The sequence below is a fragment of the Cherax quadricarinatus genome, chromosome 39, assembly GCF_038502225.1.
Source record: "Cherax quadricarinatus isolate ZL_2023a chromosome 39, ASM3850222v1, whole genome shotgun sequence".
NCBI lineage: Eukaryota > Metazoa > Arthropoda > Malacostraca > Decapoda > Parastacidae > Cherax > Cherax quadricarinatus.
The window spans coordinates 27,738,194-27,756,486 of NC_091330.1; the positions used below are offsets into that span (position 1 = coordinate 27,738,194).

At 38.4% G+C, this 18,293-nt stretch overlaps 1 protein-coding gene across 6 annotated transcripts in view; it reads right to left on the reverse strand.

Annotated features, from left to right (window-relative positions):
• Positions 1 to 286: 286 nt before the first annotated feature.
• LOC128694822 (breast cancer anti-estrogen resistance protein 3 homolog) overlaps positions 287 to 18,293 on the reverse strand; it is a 680,692-nt gene continuing 662,685 nt past the window's right edge. For all 6 annotated transcript variants that reach the window (XM_070092543.1, XM_070092541.1, XM_070092545.1 and 3 more), the window contains one exon: positions 287 to 4,631. In XM_070092543.1, the coding sequence (XP_069948644.1) occupies positions 4,323 to 4,631 (309 nt within the window). In that variant the 3' untranslated portion in view covers positions 287 to 4,322. The remainder of the gene's footprint in view (positions 4,632 to 18,293) is intronic.

Below are 18,293 nucleotides of genomic sequence, written 5' to 3' on the forward strand. Positions count from 1 at the left end.
AGTGAAGAGCCATAAAGAGGGGACCCACTTGTACTTGGGGCACTTAAAAAGGCCACTGTGCATTGCCAAGGTGAAATATTTACACTATATAATGTTATATCTAACATATCTTTCATTGGGCCTTACAGTTAATAATGAAATAAAACAAAAAAAAGTTGTTACAAAATTTCTAGTTTACTTATTTGGTGACATATGCAGTGTTCTCATACACTTCTAACTGACAGCTAAGGAATTCTATAAAAATCATTTTGCAATTACGTACAAGGGTGAATAAAAAAATCCCTAATTGATTTCTTCATTTATTTACAATAAGTACAAAGTAAGAACTATGTACATTTCTGTATGACAGTTAGTAAACCATACCACTTTGTCATGTGACTAGAACTAATCAGCGTATGATCACGAAGTACATTCAAGATCAACGCTAAAAGAACAGATGAGCTTACAGGGTTTGACAAAAGCTGCACAAATACAGGAAGTACTTTCCTTGACACCAATAATCTGTTGTAAAATTCACAATTTGTTAATATTAACATTTACTCACGAATAGGTTAGGTATGATTCGTCAGGAAACAGGACAAGTGTTTCCTGACGCGGGTCTTAGTCATACGACTGCCCACCACTGAAGCTTTTGGTCATTCAACCGATGCCTTCCACTGGCTTACTGGTCCACCCTTTTAAAAAAAATAATCTGACTGCTTGATCTACTCATAAATAGATCCTGTATTTCTGAATATTGACTTTTCTATAGAGCAGTGGCACAGCAATAGGAGAGCTAATGATTCTGAAGCCCTGCCAGATACAAATACTTCATTTAATAGCCAATTCACACTATTATATTGACCAGTAACCACAAACAAATGATAGTTTAGGAAATTTTACATGCATACTAAAAATCCTATTTTCTTAAAAGCAAGTTCTTTGATTTTTTAGCATCATATGATTTTTAGGTCTTCCCCAGATTGAAATTCTGGATTGAGCCTTTCCCCAGACCCAAAAATCCTGGCTAGAGCCCTGCCCCAGACTGAAAAATCCTGGCTAGAGCCCTTCCCCAGATTGAAATCCTGGTTGTGCCACTGCTGTAAGGGGATAGGAGAGACAGCTTTATTTAGAAAACCAATGTGATTCAGAAAACCTCATGCAAAACAATGCTGAACTAGCACTCGAGGAAAACTTTCACAACATTGCGTAGTTAACACTTCATGACAACCTGGTCAATATCTTAAAAACACTGTCTTTCATTCCTTCACATTTAACTGCAGCGTTCCCCCAAAAATCACTTTAGAAAAATTAAACCACAAATCTATTTAACATTACCCAGGTAAGTAAGCACCTTTCCACCTGAAAAAAACCATGTAACATAATATACTGATACTAGTTCCATTTTGTTTAATCATGGTTTTCCAGTTTTCTGTTTTCACATCACTGTGAAACTGAGAAGCACCTTTCTGTTATGCATTTTCTTGAAACAGCTGCAAAAATACCATTGGTCTTTTAATTACAAAACTTGACAAATAAATATTAGTTCCATTGACATAGTTGTCCATTTAACTCATACCACCACAATGACTGACTCTGTAACTTTATGTGCACAATTTCTTAATATTAGTTTATTACAAAATTTGTGCCGAAAAAATATACACCAATATAATATGATTTACTAGCCTCCACAAGCAGTATATATTGTATTGTAACCACGAACAATTGGTATTTAATCGGTAACAACACTGCGACTAGCCGAGGACTCGAACCCGTGTTGTTTTGGCCCACCTCATGGTTAGCGAAAACTCCATGATGCTCTAAGTCCTGTGGGTTAGTGTCGTGAAATTTTCGCTCACCATGAGGCAGGCCAAAACAACATGGGTTTGAGTCCTTGGCTAGTTGCAGTGTTTTATTAATATGATTTATATGTTCATTTTCACTGCTTCCATGATAAATATAGTATGAGCATCATTCAACATCACCCAATACTATTATTCAAATCTGACAAACAAAACTGGAGTTTTATGACCCTTGTGTTAAAGGAAAGCAATTGAAACATGATTGTAATACAAAATGTTGGAATTTCCATTTAATGCCGCAAGGTTTTCTAAATAATCGGTGGTACTCTTGTAACCAAAAATAGAATGTAATATAATTTTAAGATGAAACATTCATCTGTTCAATCACATACAAATATTATTTATTGTCTGTCATAAAAAAAATCTCAACCTGCAACTTCATGTAGAGAACACTGAATAACATGATTTTCATGAACTACTGTTCATGAAAATCATGTTAAGAGCACTGAAGAACATACAAAAATTAAGGGTAACATTCTTAAAGCCTCCAGAAAAAAAAACCCAAAAAAAGTTTCCTTAAGGTTCTGAAATGTGTGGAGAAGGTTGATGTAGCCTTGTACAAGCATGTGGCAGGAAGCATCAGTGCCACTACAATCACCTGTAATCATAAGCCATATTTCCTTACCAAACTGTGCCATATATAGAAACATACCATATTTATACCAAACATATATACAGTGGACCCTCAGCTAACGAATGCATTGCATAAAGCTAAATCTGCCCAACGAAGCGTTTGAGCATAAAAATTTTGGCCTGGTTAACGATAAAAAACTCACCCAACGTGATTCACCCCGAACCTGTCCGTCCAGCCTGAGTGCCTCAGCTGCCCTGCCATCATTGTTTACAAACCAGGGTGGCCAGTTTCATGCATACATTAGATACATTTTGTATTATTCCATTGTTTATACTGCTTGTAACTGCTAAATAAGCCACCATGGGCCCAAAGACAGCTTCTAGTGCCAATCCTGTGGTAAAAAGGTTGAAAAATACTATCGAAATACTATCGTACCACGGTCAGCTGCACTACTCGAAGATGTGGACTGTTGTTGGTGTAGCTTAACAAGAAACAATTACCAAGAAAAATTAACCCCAGAGGGTTAGCCACCCAGGATAACCCAAGAAAGTCAGTGAGTCATCAAGGACTGTCTAACGGGTCCTTAATCTTGTCCCCCAGGATGCAACCCACACCAGTCGACTAACACCAGGTGAACAGGAAAAAATGCCTGCAACTAGTGCTCATATTGGTGAATTTAAGGCCAGCAAAGGTTGGTTTGAGAGATTTAAGAATCGTAGTGGCATACACATTGTGATAAGGCATGGCGAAGCTGAAAAATTCCAACCCCAACAAGTGTTCAATTGTGATGAAACAGGCCTGTTCTGGAAGAAAATGACAAACAGGACCTACATTACTCAGGAGGAAAAGGCACTCCCAGGACACAAGCCTATGAAAGACAGGCTGACTTTCTTGTTTTGGTGTAATGCTAGTAGGGATTGAAAAGTGAAGCCTTTACTCATGTATCACTCTGAAAATCTCAAGTGTGTTCAAGAAAAAGTGTCTCATCGCTCATCAAAACTCTTCAATAAAGGTAAGTGTCATTTTAACATTTATTTATATAGTTATTGTGCATGTCTCATTGTTTTCTTTGTAGGGAAATGTATATTTCATGAAAAAAAAAAAAAAATTGGGGCTGTCTGGAACAGATTAATTGGATTTCCATTATTTCTTATGGGGAAAATTAATTTGGCTAATGATAATTTCGTCTAACGATGAGCTCTCAGGAACGGATTAATATTATTAGGCAAGGGTCCACTGTATGCTGAAGATGAAAGCATTTGAGAAAGAAATAACAATAAAAAAGACAGTATATTTGTATTGTATTAAAATGGTAATGGAAGTTGTTGTTGTGCTTATTAAGGTCTATGAGTGAGGTGTATGAGTCCTGCTCCCAGTGTGTGCAGGAACAATACAGAATATGCTGCAGTGGATCAATGAATTAAAAACAAAAAGAAATTATCATGGCAGCACCATAGTATCATCTCTTCCTCATTTAATTACTTTTTCACACTACTGTATTATCAATCAAAAATATTTTCACCAATTGTATAAATATACCTAGGGTAAGTAAATGACTTAAAAAGCACAGGAATGTGTAGCTGCAATAAAATTATCTGTTACTAGCCTTCCTGCACTGCCTTTTAGCTATTTTTTTTCATGAAAACTTATTGTAGGTTATTCTAAATTAGGTTGCAAAACTTCAACTGTCTTTTGACAAAAACATACTGTTTGACTACATGTTATTCAGTGGTTTACTGTAATTTAAAAAAACTTCTTTGTCAAGAATAATTAATTTGAACTTATTAATAAATGGCTATTGCCAACTGTGTTTATACTGTTATGTATCTTTCCTTTAAAACTTGTGTCTTACACTGAACTGAAGTTTTCTCCTGTCAAGATTACAATATACATTGAGCAACAGAAGTTCATGAAGCAACAAGGGAGGGTTCACATCTTTCTGAAAGTGTGCTAAGAACTTGCTGGAACTTGGCATGTCGTTCTTCACTGTCAGCAACAGCACCCTTACTTCCCCATAGGAACTTGAGGTGAAACTCGGTACGAAACATATCCAGTGTTAGGTCATCAAGTGTGTTGGAGTCAGGCAAGATGTGCTCAGCATTGCGACGATATAGAGTTAAATTCTGTGTGATTGCTCTGGCTTCTTGTAGATGAGCAAAGAGCATCTGCATTCCATAATCAGATGCAGTGCTCTCCCACTGTAGTATTGATGAACCCTAAAAAGGAAGAAAACTTAGCATAAGGTACCAAATTTTATAAAATTTTGGCACTGAATGACTGTTATGAGGTAAGTTGAAGTTGGTTTGTTTTGCAAAATCACCAGTCTGCTTGCCAAGTATTAGTTTAAATATCCTTTGTACCACTGATATTTATATAACCTATTATTATTATTGCAGGTAGTAGGATGGTAGACAGCAACCACCCACGGAGGTACTACCGTATTGCCAAGTGAGTGTAAAACAAAAGCCTGTAATTGTTTTACATGATGGTAGGATTGCTGGTGTCTTTTGTCTGTCTCATAAACATGCAAGATTTCAGGTAAGTCTTGCTACTTCTACTTACACTTAGGTCACACTACACATACATGTAAAAGCATATATATATACACACCCCTCTGGGCTTTCTTCTATTTTCTTTCTAGTTCTTGTTCTTGTTTATTTCCTCTTATCTCCATGGGGAAGTGGAATAGAATTCTTCCTCCGTTAGCCATGCGCGTTGTAAGAGGCAACTAAAATGCCTGGAGCAAGGGGCTAGTAACCCCTTCTCCTGTATATATTACTAAATGTAAAAGGAGAAACTTTTGCTTTTCCTTTTGGGCCAACCCGCCTCGGTGGGATACAGCCGGTGTGTTGAGAGAAAGATTATTATTATTATTATTATTATTATATTAAGGGGGGGGGGTGCTAAAACTAGAGGGGTCATACAGTGCTTGGAGAAATGGGGAGCATTCAGCTTTGATCCAGGGAATGAAAGGACAGGTCCAATTCTTTAGATTTATATAACTAGCACTGGTAATTGTATTTATTTGTATAACTGCAGGAAGCGTTTAACTAAATGCTACAGAGTTACTGCAGTACATGGGAAAATAGCAGTTCAGTATTAGACCTGATTAAATCTGAAATTGACAGCTGAAATTGTCATTAAACACCTACCATGACTAACCTGTAAATCAGTGGAATTCATTGTAATTCTATAAGAATTTTGCAAGAATTTTTGAGTAAAACTATTTTGCCATTTTTGTCATGCACAAGGCAATGACAATGAGTAGTACTTTCCTGACTCACTGTAAAAGCTGTAATTTAATGGATACAAGGTAATATTGGGGCAATAAATTTAATGATTATTTATGTAAAATACTGTTGCCGTGTTTCAGTACAGCGAACACTTGTGGTGAAAGAGAAGGTGATATCTTTAGGGAGGTACCCTGGGGTGCAATGAGCAACATGCTGCTGTTCGAGGTCACGTCCCAGGAATTTCTCGCTGTGATCTTCTTAGGTATGTGATGGGTTAGGAATGTTTTATACCTGTTTTATGCCATCAATGTCATGGCCAGTGATTATTTATTTGATCTTAACCCTTTAACTGTTGATACCCCTGATCCTGAACTTACTCTCTGTGTTGAAAAATTTAACACAAAAAAAAAAAAAAAAAAATTTTTTCATATGAAATGATAGAATTTATTCCCAACGGTAGTGACACTAAAAGTACGAAATTTGATGAAAAACTTACGGCATTATCCTCTTGCAAAGTTAGCAATCTCAGTGATATTTACGCATTGGCGATTTTGCCCACTTTGAGCCCTATTTTCAGCCAATTCCATTGTTCCAGTTGACCAAACTCATAGCTATTTCACTAGAACTCCATTTGTTCTATCGATTGAGTACAAGAAATTGCTCATTTACTAATTTCAACTAATCAATAAAGTGATCAGAAATTGGTAATTTGGCCAATTTCATACACAGTTCAAGTAAGGCCAATTTCAAAACAGGGGCCAGGATGAACAATGAAGACATTCCTAGCACTAAAATAATATCTTCTCTGTTTGTTAGTCATGTCTCCAGGCCCCTCTTATATTATGCTTGCCTTCCATTTTGAATTTTTATTCACACAAAAAATAGAAGATTTACTGTTATGCAGACTGCTGCATTATTGTAAAAATGGTATAAATAATATCAGCGCACTTGTGAAAGAATATTAGATGAACCAGTTGATGTGTATTGGATGCGTGGCATGATTTGTTTACTCTTGAACATCGGCAAAAGTTGAACATTTCCACTAATTTGTGCTCAATTTCAAGGTACTTTTAGTCCGAAAACCATTCAAAATCATCTCTTTTTCTGTAATATATCTTCCATTCTATCAAATGAGACCAAGAAAACGAGAATACGACTATAAATACTATACGAAAATACACCGCAAATTCAGTGTTTTAAACCAAAAACATGGTCGGAGTTTTTTTTCCTCATTATGCACTGTGTGCTGCAGGATTTTTTTTATACTGCGCACAATGACCACTCAGACCCATTCTCTCATATGTAGGTCTACCAGCTTTCTCCCGCTAGATTTGGAGCTGCTAGAATTTTGGCATAGTACTATGGCACCAACACTGGCTTGTAAGCTGTAGAAGCTGTAGTACTACAGCACCAACAGTGAAAGGGTTAACTGTAATTTGTTATAAATTAATTTTTGATACTCTACGTTTGACCTGCCAATTGGAGCTACCACTCAGCTGTGATTTCACCTCATAGCCTAGCACAGTCAATGTAGAAACTTCATGCCCTCTTTAAATGTTTTATTTGTTCTTCTGTAGTTATTCCTGGCCAGTTTCATTTCCTAGCACAACAGTGTGCATGCTGTTAGTTCTTTTTTTTTTTTTTCAACAAGTCGGCCGTCTCCCACCGAGGCAGGGTGACCCAAAAAAGAAAGAAAATCCCCCAAAAGAAAATACTTTCATTATCATTCAACACGTTCACCACACTCACACATTATCACTGTTTTTGCAGAGGTGCTCAGAATATAACAGTTAAGAAGCATATACATATAAAGATACACAACATATCCCTCCAAACTGCCAATATCCCAAACCCCTCCTTTAAAGTGCAGGCATTGTACTTCCCATTTCCAGGACTCAAGTCCGACTATATGAAAATAACCGGTTTCCCTGAATCCCTTCACTAAATATTACCCTGCTCACACTCCAACAGATCGTCAGGTCCCAAGTATCATTCGTCTCCATTCACTCCTATCTAATACGCTCATGCACGCTTGCTGGAAGTCCAAGCCCCTCGCCCACAGAACCTCCTTTACCCCGTCTCTCCAACCCTTTCGAGGACGACCCCTACCCCTCCTTCCTTCCCCTATAGATTTATATGCTTTCCATGTCATTCTACTTTGATCCATTCTCTCTAAATGACCAAACCACCTCAACAACCCCTCTTCTGCCCTCTGACTAATGCTTTTATTAACTCCACACCTTCTCCTAATTTCCACACTCCGAATTTTCTGCAAAATATTTACACCACACACTGCCCTTAGACAGGACATCTCCACTGCCTCCAACCGTCTCCTCGCTGCTGCATTTACCACCCAAGCTTCACATCCATATAAGAGTGTTGGTACTACTATACTTTCATACATTCCCTTCTTTGCCTCCATAGATAACGTTTTTTGACTCCACATATACCTCAACGCACCACTCACCTTTTTTCCCTCATCAATTCTATGATTAACGTCATCCTTCATAAATCCATCCGCCGACACGTCAACTCCCAAGTATCTGAAAACATTCACTTCTTCCATACTCCTCCTCCCCAATTTGATATCCAATTTTTCTTTATCTAAATCATTTGATACCCTCATCACCTTACTCTTTCCTATGTTCACTTTCAACTTTCTACCTTTACACACATTCCAAAACTCATCCACTAACCTTTGCAATTTTTCTTTAGAATCTCCCATAAGCACAGTATCATCAGCAAAAAGTAACTGTGTCAATTCCCATTTTGAATTTGATTCCCCATAATTTAATCCCACCCCTCTCCCGAACACCCTAGCATTTACTTCTTTTACAACCCCATCTATAAATATATTAAACAACCATGGTGACATTACACATCCCTGTCTAAGACCTACTTTTACCGGGAAGTATTCTCCCTCTCTTCTACACACCCTAACCTGAGCCTCACTATCCTCATAAAAACTCTTTACAGCATTTAGTAACTTACCACCTATTCCATATACTTCCAACATCTGCCACATTGCTCCTCTATGATAACTAATAACATAAAAACTCTGCCTGTATTCTAGATAGCTGTCTATATTAAGGCTAGCTCTTGACCTCATTACATCTACTGTTTCATCAGCTGTCATAGGTGGTGGTGATTGATGATGCAAATCATTAGATGTACTGGTGATATTACTCCTGGTTTCATATTCACCTACATCTTCATTAGGCAATAATAAAGCTAAATAACTTTGCTCCACAGACACAATTATAAAGTGAACAATTATGCTGCCAATCAATAACACAGCAGTTAGCTCTTAAATCACAAATAACATGTAATACCTCAAAAAACTTGAAACATTATTAATACAGTGATCTTTCTACTACATCTACATGATACTCATGTTAAATGACTTTCACCTGAAAATTTTATTTTTATTTTTTATTAACACATCAGCTGATTCCCACCAAGGCAGGGTGGCCTGAAAAAGAAAAACTTTCATAATCATTCACTCCATCACTGTCTTGCCAGAGGGGTGCTTTACACTACATTTATAAAGCTGCAACATTAACACCCCTCCTTCAGAGTGTAAACACTGTACTTCCCATCTGCAGGACTCAAGTCCGGCCTGCCAGTTTCCCTGAATCCCTTCATAAATGTTACTCTGTTCACACTCCAACAGCACATCAAGTATTAAAAACCATTTGTCTCCATTCACTCCTATTAAATACTCTCACGCACGCTTGCTGGAAGTCCAAGCCCCTCGCACACAAAACCTCCTTTACCCCCTCCCTCCAACCCTTTCTAGGCCAACCCCTACCCCGCCTTCCCTCCACTACAAATTTATACACTGTTTTGTTCCATTCTCTCTACATGTCCGAACCACCTCAACAACCCCTCCTCAGCCCTCTAGACAATAGTTTGGTAATCCCAAACCTCCTAATTTCCAAACTACAAATTCTCTGCATTATATTCACACCATACATTGCCCTCAGACATGACATCTCCACTGCCTCCAGCCTTCTCCTAATTGCAACATTCATCACCCATGCTTCACACCCATATAAGAGTGTTGGTACAACTATACTCTCATACATTCCCCTCTTTGCTTCAATGGACAAAGTTCTTTGTCTCTCCACACACACACACACGTTATTTTTATATAGCCGGACTTGAGTCCTGGAAATGGGAAGTACAATGCCTGCACTCTAAAGAAGAGGTTCGGGATATTGGCAGTTTGGAGGGATATGTTGTGTATCTTTATATGCATATGCTTCTAAACTGTTGTGTTCTGAGCACCTCTGCAAAAAGAGTAATTATTTCTTTCTTTTTGGGTCACCCTGCCTCGGTGGGAGACGGCCAACTTGTTAAAAAGAAAAAAAAATTATATATATATAATATATATATATATATATATATATATATATATATATATATATATATATATATATATATATATATATATGTATATAGTAGGTTGGTAGACAGCAACCACCCAGGGAAGTACTACCGTCCTGCCAGATGACTGTGAAACAGAAACCTGTAACTGTTTTACATGATGGTAGGATTGCTGGTTTTCTTTTTCTGTCTCATAAACACGCTAAGATAACAGGGATATCTTGCTACTCCTACTTACACTTTGGTCACACTTCACAGACACGCACATGCATATATATATATACATACATCTAGGTTTTTCTCCTTTTTCTAAATAGCTCTTGTTCTTTTTTATTTCTTCTATTGTCCATGGGGAAGTGGAAAAGAATCTTTCCTCCGTAAGCCATGCGTGTCGTATGAGGCGACTAAAATGCCGGGAGCAATGGGCTAGTAACCCCTTCTCCTGTATACATTTACTAAAAAAGAGAAGAAGAAAAACTTTATAAAACTGGGTTGCTTAAATGTGCGTGGATGTAGTGCGGATGACAAGAAACAGATGATTGCTGATGTTATGAATGAAAAGAAGTTGGATGTCCTGGCCCTAAGCGAAACAAAGCTGAAGGGGGTAGGAGAGTTTCAGTGGGGGGAAATAAATGGGATTAAATCTGGAGTATCTGAGAGAGTTAGAGCAAAGGAAGGGGTAGCAGTAATGTTAAATGATCAGTTATGGAAGGAGAAAAGAGAATATGAATGTGTAAATTCAAGAATTATGTGGATTAAAGTAAAGGTTGGATGCGAGAAGTGGGTCATAATAAGCGTGTATGCACCTGGAGAAGAGAGAAATGCAGAGGAGAGAGAGAGATTTTGGGAGATGTTAAGTGAATGTATAGGAGCCTTTGAACCAAATGAGAGAGTAATTGTGGTAGGGGACCTGAATGCTAAAGTAGGAGAAACCTTTAGAGAGGGTATGGTAGGTAAGTTTGGGGTGCCAGGTGTAAATGATAATGGGAGCCCTTTGATTGAACTTTGTATAGAAAGGGGTTTAGTTATAGGTAATACATATTTTAAGAAAAAGAGGATAAATAAGTATACACGATATGATGTAGGGCGAAATGACAGTAGTTTGTTGGATTATGTATTGGTAGATAAAAGACTGTTGAGTAGACTTCAGGATGTACATGTTTATAGAGGGGCCACAGATATATCAGATCACTTTCTAGTTGTAGCTACACTGAGAGTAAAAGGTAGATGGGATACAAGGAGAATAGAAGCATCAGGGAAGAGAGAGGTGAAGGTTTATAAACTAAAAGAGGAGGCAGTTAGGGTAAGATATAAACAGCTATTGGAGGATAGATGGGCTAATGAGAGCATAGGCAATGGGGTCGAAGAGGTATGGGCTAGGTTTAAAAATGTAGTGTTAGAGTGTTCAGCAGAAGTTTGTGGTTACAGGAAAGTGGGTGCAGGAGGGAAGAGGAGCGATTGGTGGAATGATGATGTAAAGAGAGTAGTAAGGGAGAAAAAGTTAGCATATGAGAAGTTTTTACAAAGTAGAAGTGATGCAAGGAGGGAAGAGTATATGGAGAAAAAGAGAGAAGTTAAGAGAGTGGTGAAGCAATGTAAAAAGAGAGCAAATGAGAGAGTGGGTGAGATGTTATCAACAAATTTTGTTGAAAATAAGAAAAAGTTTTGGAGTGAGATTAACAAGTTAAGAAAGCCTAGAGAACAAATAGATTTGTCAGTTAAAAATAGGAGAGGAGAGTTATTAAATGGAGAGTTAGAGGTATTGGGAAGATGGAGGGAATATTTTGAGGAATTGTTAAATGTTGATGAAGATAGGGAAGCTGTGATTTCGTGTATAGGGCAAGGAGGAATAACATCTTGTAGGAGTGAGGAAGAGCCAGTTGTGAGTGTGGGGGAAGTTCGTGAGGCAGTAGGTAAAATGAAAGGGGGTAAGGCAGCCGGGATTGATGGGATAAAGATAGAAATGTTAAAAGCAGGTGGGGATATAGTTTTGGAGTGGTTGGTGCAATTATTTAATAAATGTATGGAAGAGGGTAAGGTACCTAGGGATTGGCAGAGAGCATGCATAGTTCCTTTGTATAAAGGCAAAGGGGATAAAAGAGAGTGCAAAAATTATAGGGGGATAAGTCTGTTGAGTGTACCTGGTAAGGTGTATGGTAGAGTTATAATTGAAAGAATTAAGAGTAAGACGGAGAATAGGATAGCAGATGAACAAGGAGGCTTTAGGAAAGGTAGGGGGTGTGTGGACCAGGTGTTTACAGTGAAACATATAAGTGAACAGTATTTAGATAAGGCTAAAGAGGTCTTTGTGGCATTTATGGATTTGGAAAAGGCGTATGACAGGGTGGATAGGGGGGCAATGTGGCAGATGTTGCAAGTGTATGGTGTAGGAGGTAGGTTACTGAAAGCAGTGAAGAGTTTTTACGAGGATAGTGAGGCTCAAGTTAGAGTATGTAGGAAAGAGGGAAATTTTTTCCCAGTAAAGGTAGGCCTTAGACAAGGATGTGTGATGTCACCGTGGTTGTTTAATATATTTATAGATGGGGTTGTAAGAGAAGTAAATGCGAGGGTCTTGGCAAGAGGCGTGGAGTTAAAAGATAAAGAATCACACACAAAATGGGAGTTGTCACAGCTGCTCTTTGCTGATGACACTGTGCTCTTGGGAGATTCTGAAGAGAAGTTGCAGAGATTGGTGGATGAATTTGGTAGGGTGTGCAAAAGAAGAAAATTAAAGGTGAATACAGGAAAGAGTAAGGTTATGAGGATAACAAAAAGATTAGGTGATGAAAGATTGAATATCAGATTGGAGGGAGAGAGTATGGAGGAGGTGAACGTATTCAGATATTTGGGAGTGGACGTGTCAGCGGATGGGTCTATGAAAGATGAGGTGAATCATAGAATTGATGAGGGAAAAAGAGTGAGTGGTGCACTTAGGAGTCTGTGGAGACAAAGAACTTTGTCCTTGGAGGCAAAGAGGGGAATGTATGAGAGTATAGTTTTACCAACGCTCTTATATGGGTGTGAAGCGTGGGTGATGAATGTTGCAGCGAGGAGAAGGCTGGAGGCAGTGGAGATGTCATGTCTGAGGGCAATGTGTGGTGTGAATATAATGCAGAGAATTCGTAGTTTGGAAGTTAGGAGGAGGTGCGGGATTACCAAAACTGTTGTCCAGAGGGCTGAGGAAGGGTTGTTGAGGTGGTTCGGACATGTAGAGAGAATGGAGCGAAACAGAATGACTTCAAGAGTGTATCAGTCTGTAGTGGAAGGAAGGCGGGGTAGGGGTCGGCCTAGGAAGGGTTGGAGGGAGGGGGTAAAGGAGGTTTTGTGTGCGAGGGGCTTGGACTTCCAGCAGGCATGCGTGAGCGTGTTTGATAGGAGTGAATGGAGACAAATGGTTTTTAATACTTGACGTGCTGTTGGAGTGTGAGCAAAGTAACATTTATGAAGGGATTCAGGGAAACCGGCAGGCCGGACTTGAGTCCTGGAGATGGGAAGTACAGTGCCTGCACTCTGAAGGAGGGGTGTTAATGTTGCAGTTTAAAAACTGTAGTGTAAAGCACCCTTCTGGTAAGACAGTGATGGAGTGAATGATGGTGAAAGTTTTTCTTTTTCGGGCCACCCTGCCTTGGTGGGAGTCGGCCGGTGTGATAATAAAAAAAAAAAAAAAAAATAAATATATATACATATACATATACATATACATATATATACATATATATACATATATATATATATATATACATATATATATATATATACATATACATATACATATATATATATATATATATATATATATATATATATATATATACATATACATATACATATATATATATATATACATATATATATTTATATATATATAAATTTATATATATAAATATATATATAGATATATATATATATATAAATATATATAATATATATTTTTTTCTTTCTTTCAATGTACCAGCCGTATCCCACCGAGGTGGGGTGGTCCAAGAGGAAAAAATGAAAGTTTCTCCTTTTACATTTAGTAATATATACAGGAGAAGTGGTTACTAGCCCCGTTCTCCTGGCATTTTAGTCGCCTCTTTCAACATGCATGGCTTACAGAGGAAGAATTCTGTTCCACTTCCCCATGGAGGTAAGAGGAAATAAACAAGAACAAGAACTAGTAAGAAAACAGAAGAAAACCCAGAGGGGTGTGTATATACTATATGCTTGTACATGTATGTGTAGTGTGACCTAAGTGTAAGTAGAAGTAGCAAGACGTACCTGAAACTTTGCATGTTCATGAGACAGAAAAAAAAAGACACCAGCAATCCTACCATCGTGTAAAACAATTACAGGCTTCTGTTTTACACTCACTTGGCAGGACGGTAGTACCTCCCTGGGATGTTGCTGTCTACCAACCTACTAGGTGTAAATGATAATGGGAGCCCTTTGATTGAACTTTGTATAGAAAGGGGTTTAGTTATAGGTAATACATATTTTAAGAAAAAGAGGATAAATAAGTATACAAGATATGATGTAGGGCAAAATGATAGTAGTTTGTTGGATTATGTATTGGTAGATAAAAGACTGTTGAGTAGACTTCAGGATGTACATGTTTATAGAGGGGCCACAGATATATCAGATCACTTTCTAGTTGTAGCTACACTGAGAGAAAAAGGTAGATGGGATACAAGGAGAATAGAAGCATCAGGGAAGAGAGAGGTGAAGGTTTATAAACTAAAAGAGGAGGCAGTTAGGGTAAGATATAAACAGCTATTGGAGGATAGATGGGCTAATGAGAGCATAGGCAATGGGGTCGAAGAGGTATGGGGTAGGTTTAAAAATGTAGTGTTAGAATGTTCAGCAGAAGTTTGTGGTTACAGGAAAGTGGGTGTAGGAGGGAAGAGGAGCGATTGGTGGAATGATGATGTAAAGAGAGTAGTAAGGGAGAAAAAGTTAGCATATGAGAAGTTTTTACAAAGTAGAAGTGATGCAAGGAGGGAAGAGTATATGGAGAAAAAGAGAGAGGTTAAGAGAGTGGTGAAGCAATGTAAAAAGAGGCACATGTGCAACTCTTGGGTATCTTTATTGAGGAAACGTTTCGCCACACAGTGGCTTCATCAGTCCATACAAAGGAGAATCTTGAAGAACAGGAGAATGAGGTAATCAGTCCCTCAACCTGGAGTTGATGTGGTCAGTCCATCAATCTTGAATAGAATACGGCATACGTGCTGAGAAGGAGCTTATAAACCGTTGGCAGGAGAGGTGCAGCAGTCATAGGTCGTGTAACATTTGTTCAATGTTGAAGTAGGTCGTGCCCAAGAATTAGGCAAGCGAAGAATTCCCAAGTATTAAGATCCCAAGAAGTTGCAGTGTCTGACAGGTTTGTAGATGAATGGTTCAGAGAACCGACATGTTGATAAATTAGACACATGTGCAACTCTTGGGTATCTTTATTGAGGAAACGTTTCGCCACACAGTGGCTTCATCAGTCCATACAAAGGAGAATCTTGAAGAACAGGAGGAGAATGAGGTAATCAGTCCCTCAACCTGGAGTCGATGTGGTCAGTCCATCAATCTTGAATAGAATACGGCATACGTGCTGAGAAGGAGCTTATAAATCGTTGGCAGGAGAGGTGCAGCAGTCATAGACTGCTGCACCTCTCCTGCAACTTCTTGGGATCTTAATACTTGGGAATTCTTCGCTTGCCTAATTCTTGGGCACGACCTACTTCAACATTGAACAAATGTTACACGACCTATGACTGCTGCACCTCTCCTGCCAACGGTTTATAAGCTCCTTCTCAGCACGTATGCCGTATTCTATTCAAGATTGATGGACTGACCACATCGACTCAAGGTTGAGGGACTGATTACCTCATTCTCCTCCTGTTCTTCAAGATTCTCCTTTGTATGGACTGATGAAGCCACTGTGTGGCGAAACGTTTCCTCAATAAAGATACCCAAGAGTTGCACATGTGTCTAATTTATCAACATGTCGGTTCTCTGAACCATTCATCTACAAATGTAAAAAGAGAGCAAATGAGAGAGTGGGTGAGATGTTATCAACAAATTTTGTTGAAAATAAGAAAAAGTTTTGGAGTGAGATTAACAAGTTAAGGAAGCCTAGAGAACAAATGGATCTGTCAGTTAAAAATAGGAGAGGAGAGTTATTAAATGGAGAGTTAGAGGTATTGGGAAGATGGAGGGAATATTTTGAGGAATTGTTAAATGTTGATGAAGATAGGGTAGCTGTGATTTCGTGTGTAGGGCAAGGAGGAATAACATCTTGTAGGTGTGAGGAAGAGCCAGTTGTGAGTGTGGGGAAAGTTCGTGAGGCAGTAGGTAAAATGAAAGGGGGTAAGGCAGCCGGGATTGATGGGATAAAGATAGAAATGTTAAAAGCAGGTGGGGATATAGTTTTGGAGTGGTTGGTGCAATTATTTAATAAATGTATGGAAGAGGGTAAGGTACCTAGGGATTGGCAGAGAGCATGCATAGTTCCTTTGTATAAAGGCAAAGGGGACAAAAGAGAGTGCAAAAATTATAGGGGGATAAGCCTGTTTAGTATACCTGGTAAAGTGTATGGTAGAGTTATTATTGAAAGAATTAAGAGTAAGACGGAGAATAGGATAGCAGATGAACAAGGAGGTTTTAGGAAAGGTAGGGAGTGTGTGGACCAGGTGTTTACAGTGAAACATATAAGTGAACAGTATTTAGATAAGGCTAAAGAGGTCTTTGTGGCATTTATGGATTTGGAAAAGGCATATGACAGGGTGGATAGGGGGGCAATGTGGCAGATGTTGCAGGTGTATGGTGTGGGAGGTAGGTTACTGAAAGCAGTGAAGAGTTTTTACGAGGATAGTGAGGCTCAAGTTAGAGTATGTAGGAAAGAGGGAAATTATTTCCCAGTAAAAGTAGGCCTTAGACAAGGATGTGTGATGTCATCGTGGTTGTTTAATATATTTATGGATGGGGTTGTAAGAGAAGTAAATGCGAGGGTCTTGGCAAGAGGCGTGGAGTTAAAAGATAAAGAATCACACATAAAGTGGGAGTTGTCACAGTTACTCTTTGCTGATGACACTGTGCTCTGAAGAGAAGCTGCAGAGATTTATTTATTTATTTATTTAGTAATTTGAGCATACATACAGAGGTACAAAAAAAAATACAGGTAAGAGCAGCATGCCAAAGCCACTTATATGCATAGCATTATGGGCTGGCTTAAAATTTACTTAAGATTAACTAAGCAATGATGAAATCAGTGATAAGACATTATTGTAAACAGATAACTATAAAGCACAGATGAGTATTACAAAGACAGGTCATATGGTTGCATGCATTGCTGTACATTCAGTCGAATGGAGTATTCTGTTAGATTGGGTTTTAGGTTTAACATTTATGTGATATAATTGTGAGAAACATTTAAGATATACAATTTATAAGGTTCAGTTATTCAGTATTTATTTGGTTTTGGGTGAGTAAGTGATCTTTGAGAAGAGACTTGAATTTATAAACAGGTAGTGTTTCTTTTATATTTACAGGTAATGAATTCCAGATTTTAGGGCCTTTTATGTGCATTGAGTTTTTGCATAGCGTGAGATGGACACGAGGAACATCAAAGAGTGATCTGTGCCTTGTGTTATGGTCATGTGTTCTGTTGAGGTTGGCAAGGAGATGTTTGAGGGGAGGGTTAATATCAGAGTTAAGTGTTCTATGTATGTAATAGGTGCAATAATAAGTATGGATGCTTTGTATGGTGAGTAGGTTGAGTGTTTTGAATATTGGTGGAGTGTGCTGCCTGTAGTGAGAATTTGTGGATGAATTTGGTAGGGTGTGCAAAAGAAGAAAATTAAAAGTGAATACAGGAAAAAGTAAGGTAATGAGGATAAGAAAAAGATTAGGTGATGAAAGATTGGATATCAGATTAGAGGGAGAGAGTATGGAAGAGGTGAATGTATTCAGATATTTGGGAGTGGACGTGTCAGCAGATGGGTCTATGAAAGATGAGGTGAATCATAGAATTAATGAGGGGAAAAGGGTAAGTGGTGCACTTAGGAGTCTGTGGAGACAAAGAACTTTGTCCTTGGAGGCAAAGAGGGGAATGTATGAGAGTATAGTTTTACCAACGCTCTTATATGGGTGTGAAGCATGGGTGATGAATGTTGCAGCGAGGAGAAGGCTGGAGGCAGTGGAGATGTCATGTCTGAGGGCAATGTGTGGTGTGAATATAATGCAGAGAATTCGTAGTTTGGAAGTTAGGAGGAGGTGCGGGATTAC